General features: G+C 40.2%; 1 protein-coding gene across 5 annotated transcripts in view; it reads right to left on the reverse strand.

Annotated features, from left to right (window-relative positions):
* Nucleotides 1-7,433: 7,433 nt before the first annotated feature.
* The window catches only part of dock4b (dedicator of cytokinesis 4b), a 176,926-nt gene continuing 171,881 nt past the window's right edge, over nucleotides 7,434-12,478 (reverse strand). For 4 of the 5 annotated variants that reach the window (XM_016664126.1, XM_007578639.2, XM_016664134.1 and 1 more), the window contains one exon: nucleotides 7,434-9,994. In XM_016664126.1, coding sequence (XP_016519612.1) covers nucleotides 9,539-9,994 — 456 coding nt within the window. In that variant the 3' untranslated portion in view covers nucleotides 7,434-9,538. The remainder of the gene's footprint in view (nucleotides 9,995-12,478) is intronic. The other variant, XM_016664117.1, reaches the window with a different exon arrangement.

The following is a 12,478-nucleotide window of genomic DNA, read 5'->3' on the forward strand; positions in this document are numbered from 1 at the left end:
CGACCACTTTAATTGTAGTTTTATCACTTAGTACTCTGGAAAAGTATTTGTGCCCTTACAGATTTCTGCAGTTTTTGTTCATCATCAAAGACATGTTTAGATCAAAGATACTGTGACTGCAGCTCTGTCTGATTTTTTCCATTTGTAGAAAATGGCTCTCGCTGTGGCTTGCTGAAATCCAAAAGCCCTTGTAAAACTTAATTGATGGGAAGACATAAATTACACTTTTTTTTTATTAGATTGGGGGACAAAGTGTAACTTTTTCACAAGTTTTAACCTTTACGTTTTCATGCTCTATGTAAATAAGTTCTTTATTTTATGGTGTCATATGAACACAAACCCATCTGAAGATTAAACATTTAGTCAATTCAATTACAGAGACTTTTTTTTTACAATAAGAATATGCAGCTCAATGTGGAAATACAATGGATGGAAAAAAATTCAAACAAAATATTTTTATGGATATTTTTTAGGGTTTTATTTTTTAATGCCAGAAATCTGCTTTGAAACAGGTTCTGCACACCAGAAGTTGACTTGACTCTAGTTTTTCTCCAGTTTCTCGAAAATGCGCTGCGCCATCTACTACAAATAAGATACTGACTACTCACGACCTGCTCATCTTTTATGGCAACTGAAAAAACCCTTCAAACTCACAGGGAAAACTGTTTTCGTCGACTTATCTTAGCCACAAAATGTGCAACTGTAAATGTTTCATACAGTCAACTACAGAAGAGGCTTTTCAGAGGGTTGAACTTGGCATCGCACCATCTTTGAGAGGCTAGAAAAAAAAAACTTGCATAAATATGCAAGAGTATTTACAGTACTCTTTCCCACTCTCTGATCCCTCTTTGTCTTGCACACTTTAGTATTCAAAGCGTTCGAAACCAGCAGTCAACTTCCCATTCAGCTGAGGCAACAGTCTCTCTATGAGGAGGGTGCGAATCAAAAAAAAAGAAAAAAAAAAATTAAACTTCACTCATTTTTTACCATTAAAAACATCCTGAAATACTTGAAGCTTCCAGGTGAAAACCGTCCCCGCTCCCTACAACTCGGCGAACACAACAAAGCCGATATAGGAGTGGAGCGCAGAGATAAAACACGCCATCTATTCTTGTGAGCTTCTCTTTGAAACTCCCCTTCAGTGTTGCCTCTGAGATGGAGGCTCTTTGCTCCCTGCAGAGCGACTCCGGCTTCGCCTCTCCCTGGAGAGATTTGCAGAGCGAGACAAACACCTTGAGTTTCTCCGCGGCTGTGTGTTCTCCTAAATATGCTGCAGGCAACTTTAAATTGATACCGTGCACTACCTTTCCCTTGATAATTATACATCATCACCCATGAACGCTTTAAGCGGAAAACGGTTAATACTCGTAATAATAAACAGCTGCAAAAATACCACATGCTGGCTAATGAAGGTTGCATCCATTTAGAGAAAAAAAAAAAAGAATTATGCCGAGTAGCTTCATGATTGCAGGGAGAGCTTGAAAGTATTCACAATGCGGTATCACAAACGTGTTCACACATTGTCAGCTTACAACAAATTCAAAGTGTTTTAATGGTAATTTATGTGGCCGACCAACACGAAGCAGTGCATTATTAGAGATTGGAAGATAATTGACAAGTGTGACATGAATTAAACAGTCAGTGGCACTGAGAAAATACAGAGTAGGACCACTTTTCACTGTAATTAGCTGGACGTCTATGTCCATAGAAGCTTTTTATGTATAGATGGAATTTCTTGCCCGTTGTTCTTTGGAAAACAGCTCCCAATCACGTGGATTCAAATTAGTTTTGATGTTTGAATATCTGCAAACATCAAAACTACATCTAATTCTGAATAAGACATAGTTATGGACTTTATACGCAAGTATGGTTTGGTCCCAACCATTCCCTTAGAGACCTGGATGTTAAAGTTCTTCACCAGTCTCTTTAAAGAGTTTCTTAATCTGAATTTATCTCCGTTAATCTCCTCACTAACTGACCAGCTTTTTCCTATTCCTGCTAAAGAGAAGTATGCCCACACCATGAATCTGCCACTACCACGTTTCACCATGGAGACGGGGTGTTGTGCCATTTCTACCACAATTTGCAGTTTTGGATGCGAGTCAAAAAGTTTCTCCATGTTTTCTGTGTCCCCTACATGGCCTTGTGACAAACTGAAAAATCTAATTTCGTACGGTTCCTTTCGACAAAGATATTCTTACTGCTAAGACTTTCATAAAACCCAGATTTACTGCTTCCAATCGGTGTCCTGTCAGCAGATTCTCACACCTAAGCTGTGGATTTACGAAGGCCCCTCCACAGTTACCGTGGGTCTCGGCACGATTGAGCTTCGTGAGACGTTCAAACCTTGAGAACGTTTCTCTGCCTAGAAAATGAATGTCCACACAGTATGACGCCAAAACATGGGGTTCAAGCTGATGTGCATTGTTAGGGTTTTTCTTTTTTGCACATGCTGCATGTAAAATATCCACTTTGGTTTCCTCCGAAAGGTTGTTTTTTTTCCCCTACATGTTTGCTGTTTTTCAGGAGACCCCAAACACAAGACTGAGAGGCAGGATTAACAAGAACAATTTGGCACAAGGCCACTGAGAAAAAAAAGAAAATCTTTGCAATTTCTATGATACTCCCAATTACACCATGAGATCAATTTTAGTCAGAAAAAAAAAAGATGTTTTTCTGCTTTAGTTTGTTTGCTTGATAACTGGGAAGAAAAGCAGCAGAATGAAAGGACCAGAACAGTTATAAAATCTCTCAATATCATGTTTTTTTCTTCTTCAGCAATTACTTTCTTCTTTCCACTCAAACATAAAAAAATAAACTTGTGGAGTTCAAAACTAATAGTTGCTCCGTTAAAAAGATTCTGACTCCAGTAGCAGTCAGCCTATTGTCTGCTTCTCTGGTTAAAGCTCTGGTTAGGTTAAGCAAGGAAGGAAAGGTTTTTCAATAATGGTGTTTTGAACCGGGTGTTGTACTTGTAAAGAAAAAAAAGAAAAAAAAACAGAAGGAAAAAAAGTTAAATTACACACCAGTCAATTATGCACTAATTAGGTGATTTAAGTATTTTTCCCCTCTTTGTTGTACTGAAAACCACCAATACTTTTCCACTTCACTATTATGGTCTATTTTGTGTTGGGCTATCACATAAAATCACCAAATACCACAGAGTTTGTAGTCGTAATAGGGTTTCCCCCAGAAAACTTGCCAAGCCCAGTGGGTCATTCATTCAGTAGCCCGTCATGTTTTTGAGTTAAAAAAATGTTTAAAGTTGACAGAAAATGTGAAAATATCACTTGATAATTATGTGTAATTGGAAGATTAATGCTTGAATATTGACTATAAAGTCTTAAAAAAATTGCAAACATTTGAAAAAAACTGAAATAAATAAGCAATGCTAAGCCTGGTGGGGGCCCAAGTAAAGCCTGGTGGCCCACCAGGCTTATAATACACTGGGGGAAACCCTGCAACAAAATGTATAATAGGTCAAATGCTTTTGAAAACATTTTCAAGACACTGTCCAGTTGTTCACGTGAGGAAGCAGAAAGTCGATGTCCGCAATCAGCAGATTCCCGTTGAACTTTCTTCTTCCATTCCCCTTGAAAAGCCCGTTTGCTTGTTGCCACTTCAAACCGAAGCGCCTCTTTCCTTGACGACGGCAAAACCAGCAATTCACGCCGGCCCGGCTCGATAGCAAGAGCATCGCGTCTTGGCCGCCCCCCCGGTCTCCGCGGAAAGCGCCCCGCGCTGCCGGGAGACCCGGCGATTAGCAGGGAATTCATTCCTGACGTAATAATTGCTGTCAAATTAGAGCCGCCAACCGCCAGCAATTATGATGAGCGCTGACCGGTGAAGTGTGCTCCATCTTTCGCCGAACATACACGTACAACCGGTGTTTACAGTCAGGAGAGAAATCTGCAATTGTTCAAGGTCCCCCGGTCAAGCAGCACAGCTCCATCAACACGCAATTGTGGCGCTGATTATACAGCAGGAGCCGGGTGCAGCAGCTATACGGGTGCTGGGATAATTAGATGCTTTGTGATAAACACGGAACTTGCTCCCTTGTGTAAACGTGTCTTCTGTTAGCACACACCACTAACTCCTTTACGGCCTTCTAAACCGCGCGAGGCGAAAGGAGATTTTTAACTGCCAGACTTAACAACGCCAGTTCTGTGCTATTGATTCCCGTGTTTATCGAACAGAACCAATTACACATCTGAATGTTAGAGGATTCTTTTTTTTTTTTTTTTTTGCTTCTTTCTAAACACCGTTGTTCTCTGTAATGTTATAAATGGCTCAGCGGGACGGGCAGAAGAAAATATTCAGATGTGCAGGTGTTGTACTGTGTACTAAGACACCCTGTTTAACCTATACAAACAGCTTTTTTCATAAACGAAGAGCTTTGAGGCTTTCTTTTTGTTTGCTTGTGAAATTGGTTTTCAGAGTCGGAGCCTGAAGCACAGGTTCCCGACCGGAGTCTGTGGCCTGAAAAGATCCCAGCGGGCGCGCACGGAGGTCGCACGGAGGTCGTCTTGGTTAACATGTGCTTGCTTGTCTGTAGTACCTCTGATGAAGCTTATGTATTTTAAGAGGCTGCACAAAAATAAACACGGATGCACGGTTTATATTCATTTAACTAAAAGGACCATCAGGGAATGTTTATGGGGTGCTATGACGGAAGCAGGGGAATTTGTGGGATGGCACCGTATGGCAAACGTATATATACTTCTATAATTATGGCATATAATTAGTTTATTTTAGTTTGGACAGGCCTCAAGTTAAGACCCATCTGTTTCACAGAGTCTACTATAAATCTGACAGGTTTGCATTGCTGTGAACATAGACGACATGTTTGACCACTTGCTGCTATTTTAACGCCTGAAGGTTCCTTGTGCATCTGTGTTATCTTAGCCAAAAAATAAATAAAAATCTTGAACAAACGAACTGGTGAATGATTTAGGAACCAAAAACCATTAACTTAAAGTCCGCAAATGTACATTCCTTTAACTTAACGGAAAAAAGGAGAGAGATTTACTTTCCTTTCAACTTTGCACTTCCTTCCTCTATTGTTGACTTAAATAACATTTTATGTTTTAGCTTTTTCATCAATTTTGGATTATTTAGCATAATGCACTTGATTGGGTCAAATAACTTGTTTAATCTCCAAAACACGGAACTCATTTTGAAAATTAAAAACTAGGAAAACATCAATTTGACACCCTGAAAAATTTGAGTTCCATTAAAACATAACTTTTAACCCAATTAATCAAAAACAAGTTTCGGTTCAAGCTAGCTAAGCAGTGTCTGTTTTGTTAAAGGTGTGCAGCAGTAACTTGCATACCATGCGGCCGGCTCAACTGGCGGTCTGCTGTGATGGCTCCAACTCTCATTTCCCTTTCACTGCCTGGCATCTGCATGTTGTCTGGTCCCTTTGCATCCTTCATCTCATCTTCTTCCTCACATCCCCGATCACCTTGAACCTCCATACTGTCATTAAGACATTCCTGTTGCTCCTCTTCTTCTTTTCCCACCTCTTCATGTCTACGGGCGTCTGTGTTTCTGCCTTGTTAAGATCTCAGCAACTGAGCTTGTCTCTCACTTCAGACTTCAGTGAGAAAAAAAAAAGAATAAATATGTCACCCCTCCTGTGTGTTTCTGTACGCTTCGCAGCAACTTGACCATGCATTTTTAATGATAACCATGATCTATACCCGTAATGATGTACAACTTCACTCTGAATGCTGTTTGCATAACTGCACGGTTTCTTTCCCGCACAGCAGCACACTCGCATTTAGCTTTTTCTAACTCAAAGCGGTTGTTTGGGGTCAAGTACCACACGGCGGAGTGGTGGCTTTAGTATTTTCTGAGTCCCGAAGAGGAAGAGCAAGTCAGAGAACGTGTGACGTCATTTTTGTCCTGCGCTGGACATAAAAAAGCAATAAGCAAAATCCAATTTATGGTTTTAAGCTCATTACAGCGACAAAAGGCACGTCACGGGGAGAGCATAAGCTAGCTAACCACCGAGCTAATTACCCCAACTATACAATTTCCAAAGATTTTAAATATTTGTAGAGAATTTGTTCAAACTCACTTGAAAGTCCAGAACCACTTCAAAATATAATGCAGCACGGGCAGGCGGTGATAACATTTAAGTCCATGTTCCATCAGACAGCCATACGCTGTCAGGATAGCATACATGCAGTGAGGACGCATGCCCGCGCATGCGCATTAAGAAGTCCGACCGTCAGCGGAGTTGTCGGTTCAGCATACGCAACAAGTTATGACGAAAATAAGTCATTAAATGTTTTATAATATGATGACTAGATAGATATACATGGGTTGTCGTGGTTTCAAAGTGTATTTAAAGCAGGTCTAGCTGGAGCTGCAGTCAACTACAACACGCGCCCGTGTAAAACTCATTGACCTACTTAACCGCTAAGTCAGGATGGCATACAGCAGTTAATAAAGTGTATGATGATCTACGTCATGATTCTATGTTGATGATTAAATAAAACCATATGGTAATGACGGCGTATACATGTCTGAGCTAAGCGTATGACTATCTGACAGCGTATGCTGATCTGACTGAACACCGTGAAAAAAGCTTCAGTTAGCTAGCATGACATTAGCATCTGGGGAGTTTGCTGATGTGTCACTCCCTAAAAATTTGGACAAGAGGAGCTAACGTAGCTACAAAAGTACCCATTTAGCTAAGCATCTAATTTTCATGTTCAGTGTATCTCTTGAAGGCTACCTTCAGAATTTTTTTTAAAGAATCAAAATATATTGACTGTATCCAAAGAGATGCTCAAAATGCATTAGTTTTTTTTTTTACCTTATCAGAGAATATAAATAAGCAATTATAGCTCTCTCCAATTTTCTCATAATCTCTGCTAAAAATAAAGAAGCCTTAAACAATTTCGCGCTGAAAAGAATACTTTGCTCTTTAACAACAAGCTTTCAATACATCTCCCTTGCTACAATGTTCATTGTACATGGTGGCAAAAGGAACTTTGTCCTATACAGGCTTACATACATCCCAAACTTCAAACTTTATTATTCTGGCTGCAAATCAGAAATGAGTTCATTCAGGTTTGCATACTGAAATTGATTAAAAATGTCTCTTACAACAAATGCAATGGTTTGAAATCATTTCAGAGACATTTAGCTTTACATAAATTTGAACGTTTTATACTTCATGCCCTGCCATCTTTCATTTTTAATATCCCCACTCGGTGTCCATCTTTCAGTGGAACACACAAGCCAGGCCAAATAAGATCGCTTTTCATGACTATGGAAAACCCGGTAGAGCTTGGCTTTTTTTGTTTGTTTGTTTTTTTTTTTGTTTTATTGGTTAAATTAACATCAACTCCCATAAACATAATTACTCTACAAAGGTAACAATCGTGGGATACAAAACATCTTCCAGTGACTGCATCTTTATTCCATAGGGCAGTTTATTGAACTTGTAAATGAGTTAGAGTCATTGTGCATGACCTCCGTTTCTCTACACTCACAAAAACAATAAAAGTTTGAACATTTATAATAATTTGCTGCTTCAACATTACATTCAAAGCTGTAAATTGTTATAGCTACATCTTGTTAAAAACACAGTATTTACATTTAATTGCAATACACAAATTTCATATTTGGCATACTTACATTGATCTCTTCATAATTTACATGTTCTCAAGTACTGATTAATGTGAATATTTAATCTCAAAAATTCACAACATAGAATTAAAAAACAAAAGAAAATTAAAATACAAACAATGCTAAAGCTACCCAGTCCTCACCCACATCCCAAAGTTAATTTGCTGAATATTTATGCTGAACTTCCATCTAATTTACTAAACAGTGTGAAATGTGCCTGTCACAGGACAACTATTCATCGCAGCGACAGCTGAACAGAGCAACTACTCGTCGTGCAGTCTACTCACGTCCGTGTTTTTAATTAAACAGAAAGCAAATCTCAACTGTACAAATATTTGATTTTGATTTGTTTGAAGATATTCCTCCCGCCCCATCAATCCTCTTATTTCTGTTTTAAGGTCACTGTTTATTGCAAAACTCCCAACTCCATCATGACATTTGCTCGAATACAGTTCACTTAAAAAAAAGAAAAAAAAAAAAAGAAAAAAAAATTATTTCTTGTGCTTGTCTAGATTCAAAACTTATCGGGGGTAAAGTAGAGATTCATTTGGACTTTTAAAGGAAATTACAAGTGATTTTCAAGCATGTCTGAGCGGTTTCGCTTTGAGATTTGAGGTAAAAAGTAAAAATTATCGGATTTTTTCCCCTCCACTCCCAGTTTCCTTTGGCACAACGACTACTAAACCCCTCCACGCTCAAAGATGTGTTACCATGTACATGTCATGCAGAGAGAACAGGGTGTGTTCACATAAATGGCATTAAACTTATGCCGGCAAACAGTTTGAGAGCATGCATTTGGTCCTGACGTCATGACTTCACTTCACTGAGTTTAAAGAAAGGACAGTGTGTTGGTTTGCAAAAATGGCAGGTAAAAGAAATAAAAAAATTTTTTTTTAAAAATCACTCAAAGCGCCTCAGACCTGCTGTTACTGTGCCAAAGACGGATTCCTGCCTACAAACATGACCAATATGGTCACAACTAGTCGTGGGCCGATTATCGTTATCAAGGCATCCGGAGTCCGCTGCAATTTATTTTTTATTTTTTGCAATATATATATAACCAGGCTACAAGTTTTGCTTCTGTTCCGTCAGTTTACGCTTTGTACCCTGAAATTGTATTTTTACTCCGTACCAAAACAGCCTCACATCGGCCCACGTCCAGTCACGACTACTGTACGAATTTTAACGCGAAGCACAAATGCAGCCTCTAAATTGAGATTGATTAAAGTTATAAGCTCTTTTTAGAAAATATTCTACACCCTCGCTTGAGAAGATATAACAATGAGAACACACCCTTGTCTTCCACACTTCACCGAAATGCATACTCGAGGCCTTTAGCACCTTTTTTTTTTTTTTCTCGCCAAACAGTATACAAATATACTGAGTTGTGTGTAAAAAAAGAAAACAAAAAAAAAACTAAATAATTAAAAAACGTGCAAGACTCACAGATAAAAGACTCTGTTTCCAATACTTAAGGCAAAAAAACTAATGTATACCAATATACATACATCTGAAATTGTTTCTGTCAAAATTGTGTTTTTTTGTTTTTTTTTTCTTCTCAATTCTAGAAGGTTTGGGTAAACATACGTTACGACTGGCCACGGTTTGTGGAGGAACCAGTGGGGAATGACCACGTCAGAGTCGATGCCTCTAGTAAACGTGGAAGTGAACCGTTTCTGATCCGGTAAGTTTTACCTCTTTTTGCCAGCTTCTGACCGCCTGTTAAATCGGTGAGCCCGCCCCTTTTATCGGGAGCGTCGGGAATGCCGAACTGAGAATCACATAAAAAGTGAGTGCCGAGTAGAAAAGTGCAAAATACGCCAGTGTGTGTGTGTGTTCTGTTTTTTTTTTTGTTTTTTTTTAATTATTATTATTTCACCTAAACATACACCTATAGCTGGGACACCTTCCTGGGCAGGGGTCTTGGTCTCGGCACCCGAGGGTCGGCGTTCCCGTCCAGCTTCATGCTGCCTGTGCGGATCTGGTGAGGTTTGGGCGGCAGGGCCGGCGGGTCCGTCTGCGGCGGGATGGAGAGGCTGTGCGGGAGCGGCACGGGCCGGCGCGGGTTGTTCCTCTCGTACACGCTGTAGGGAGGCGGGGTCTTGTTCTCCCGGCGGATGGGCTCGTCGGAGCTGCTGGAGATGGAGTTCGGCAGCGGGGCGGGCGGCGGCAGAGGGTGCGGCAGGTGGTCGCCGGCGGGCAGCTCAGTGCCCGAAGCTTCGGACACGCTGCAGCGGCTCAGAGACGAGATGCCGCTGCTGTAGCTGCCGGACAGGACGGGCGAGTTGGAGACCAGGCTGGTGGACTGGCACTCGGTGGGGGAAGGGGTGAAAGGTGGCATGGCGGTCTGCGGAAGGACAAGGACGCACAGGGTAGAAGTTATTTTATTTATTTTTTTACTGCGTTAGCAAACTGGAATGTGCAACAAACTCCCTGCTAGGTCAAAATAAATCACATTTTCATCTGATTCTATTACTTCTGTTTTCTAAACAGTTACAAGATACGCATTTTCACTGGAAACAATATTACAGTTTCCAGCCATGTTTTTAACTTTTCACAAAAAATGTGCAGCTTTCATTCGTCAGTATCAGAACACGCTGCATCGGCTGGAACTCGTATCCCATTGAAGGTTGTCCATTTCGTTCACAAGGTAACGCAGACGGGCAGAGAAAGAGCTTTGTTAAAGTGGGTGACCTTCCATTGTAAGGTGAACCTTCCTGTTTGTTTATTAATGAACGTGCTCATTTGTTTCTTTCCTGTTTCGGCTGAGTTTTTCCTTTTTTTTTTCTTTATGAAATCTTATTTGTGAATCCCGATGCTCTGAACATTCCTGTTGCTGCTTTTATGATTGCTTCCAACTGTTTGTTTTTTTTTTAACTGTCTTTTACAATAATTTAACTGAAATTCAATGCACCTTATAAACAGAGACAATGTATGTACGGTATATACAAGTCAATTCAATCATGTCATAAAGATACAATTACGTTTGATCCTAGTTGTAGAACGATGCTCACGAAACCAGATTCCACATAAATAGCTTGGTGTTAGCACCACCCATCTCTGGCGTTAAATTTTAACAGTTAAATTTTGGTATCACCTGATCAGAGCTCCTTTTCCAAACTGCAAACAGAAATTCTTATGATGCCGTCGCAACAATGATTTATTTTTCTGCAGTCATCCGCAAAGTCAAAATTTCTAATCTGTGACTGATTTGACCGGTGGCTGTTGCAGGTAACACATCACCTGCTGATACCTACTCTACACAATCCCAACTTTAAAAAAAAAAGAAATACTTTCATTCTCATATTCTAAGCATATTTATTTAAAATTCAATGAAACTTGCCTTGATTAAAAGTGCATAAATCTAAAGGTTAAACAATATAATAACCTCAACACATGCTTGTATGAACTTATAATTTGTTAATGCTACCCAAGTAATGAATTAGTGCAGTTGCACCTCTGTTATGCTGTTTGTAAGGTAGCAATAATAAATTGCACAAACAGAATCCAGTAAAAAAAAATAATAATAATAAAAGAGCACCAAGCTATTAAACTCCTTTAATGGATCTGGTGCACAGTGATAAAAAAAAAATACAATATGCTGCCCAATCCTACAAAAAAAAAAGAAGAAAAGAAAAACTTTAAAATGTTTTTTTTTTTTTTCCTAAGCAATTATGCCATGCTGCTAGTGTGTCTGCTAAACCTAATTGGATCCAGTGGACTATGGAGTTGATCAGTACACTTCACAGTACAAGGGGCATGCACAAAGAAAGGTAACCATTTGACATGCACAAGTGGAGAAACCTTATTTCATCTGGGTCAAGTTTGATAAAAATCTATAGACTTAATAAAGCGCTCATAAGTAATTTAAACTCGTTGCTTTATTTTTTTCTTCTTCTTCTTCTTTCACCCCAAAGAGAACGCTCTGACCAAACATTGTTTTTGCTCCTATACGGGCGAGTGAGTGCAGCGCTGTCAGAGCGGCTGCATCTATTTTCTGCAGGTTCACTGCTGCCCAAGGGTTTGCGGTGTGTTAATGGGCCCCCCGGCTGCAGCCCCATGATGTGTGTGCGCTCATGCGCCGGATAATGCGGCTCTGCTTGGGGTCTTGCAGAGGATCGGTCGCCACGGCGTGTGGCTCGGCGCCGTGTGGCTTGGCGCTTCACTCCGGGCGTCTCCGCTTCGCCTCGGCAACGCGCGGCCGCAAACACACTCGGCGGGCGTGGATGTGCCGCCGTCGCACACGAATCTGACTAAAAGGTGCTGCACACCGGGCGCTGAGCGGCCACTCACAAAAAAACAAAAAAAACACACAACGTAATTGTCACGAGTGAGAAGACGGAGAGGTTAGCACAGTCTGTGTAAAAAAAAAAAAAAATCCAAACTACGGCGAGTCCAGCCAGATGGAGACCAGTATCGGTGCTGCTGTTTTTACCCTCATTAGGAGCTCTCGCGGTGCTTATTTAACCTTTCCTCAAACTTCTGCAGCTTCGACTGGCTGGTGTTAACTAATAAGAAGCTCATTAGTGAGAAATCTGAGCATGAAGTCAAAGCAAGAATAATCAGTTTGTTTGCAGACAAAAAAAAAAAAAAAAAAAAGTCAAAGATACTAAATGGTTGTTTCAACACCTCGGCTGAGTGATGCTAAAGGGAGCGTTTAGTGCGTCTAACTAACAGGTCCCCTCGCAGCATTAAAAGCAAAGTCTTTTTCATTTACAGTGCGATTCAAAACTGTTCATAACCAAGAATTTTTCACCCAGAGTGTTTTAGAATTTAACCACAAGCTTCATTTTACAGCAATTTCATCAGATGACCTGCAGGCTAGGTTATA

The sequence above is a fragment of the Poecilia formosa genome, unplaced genomic scaffold (genome assembly GCF_000485575.1).
Source record: "Poecilia formosa unplaced genomic scaffold, Poecilia_formosa-5.1.2 Scaffold9, whole genome shotgun sequence".
Lineage (NCBI taxonomy): Eukaryota > Metazoa > Chordata > Actinopteri > Cyprinodontiformes > Poeciliidae > Poecilia > Poecilia formosa.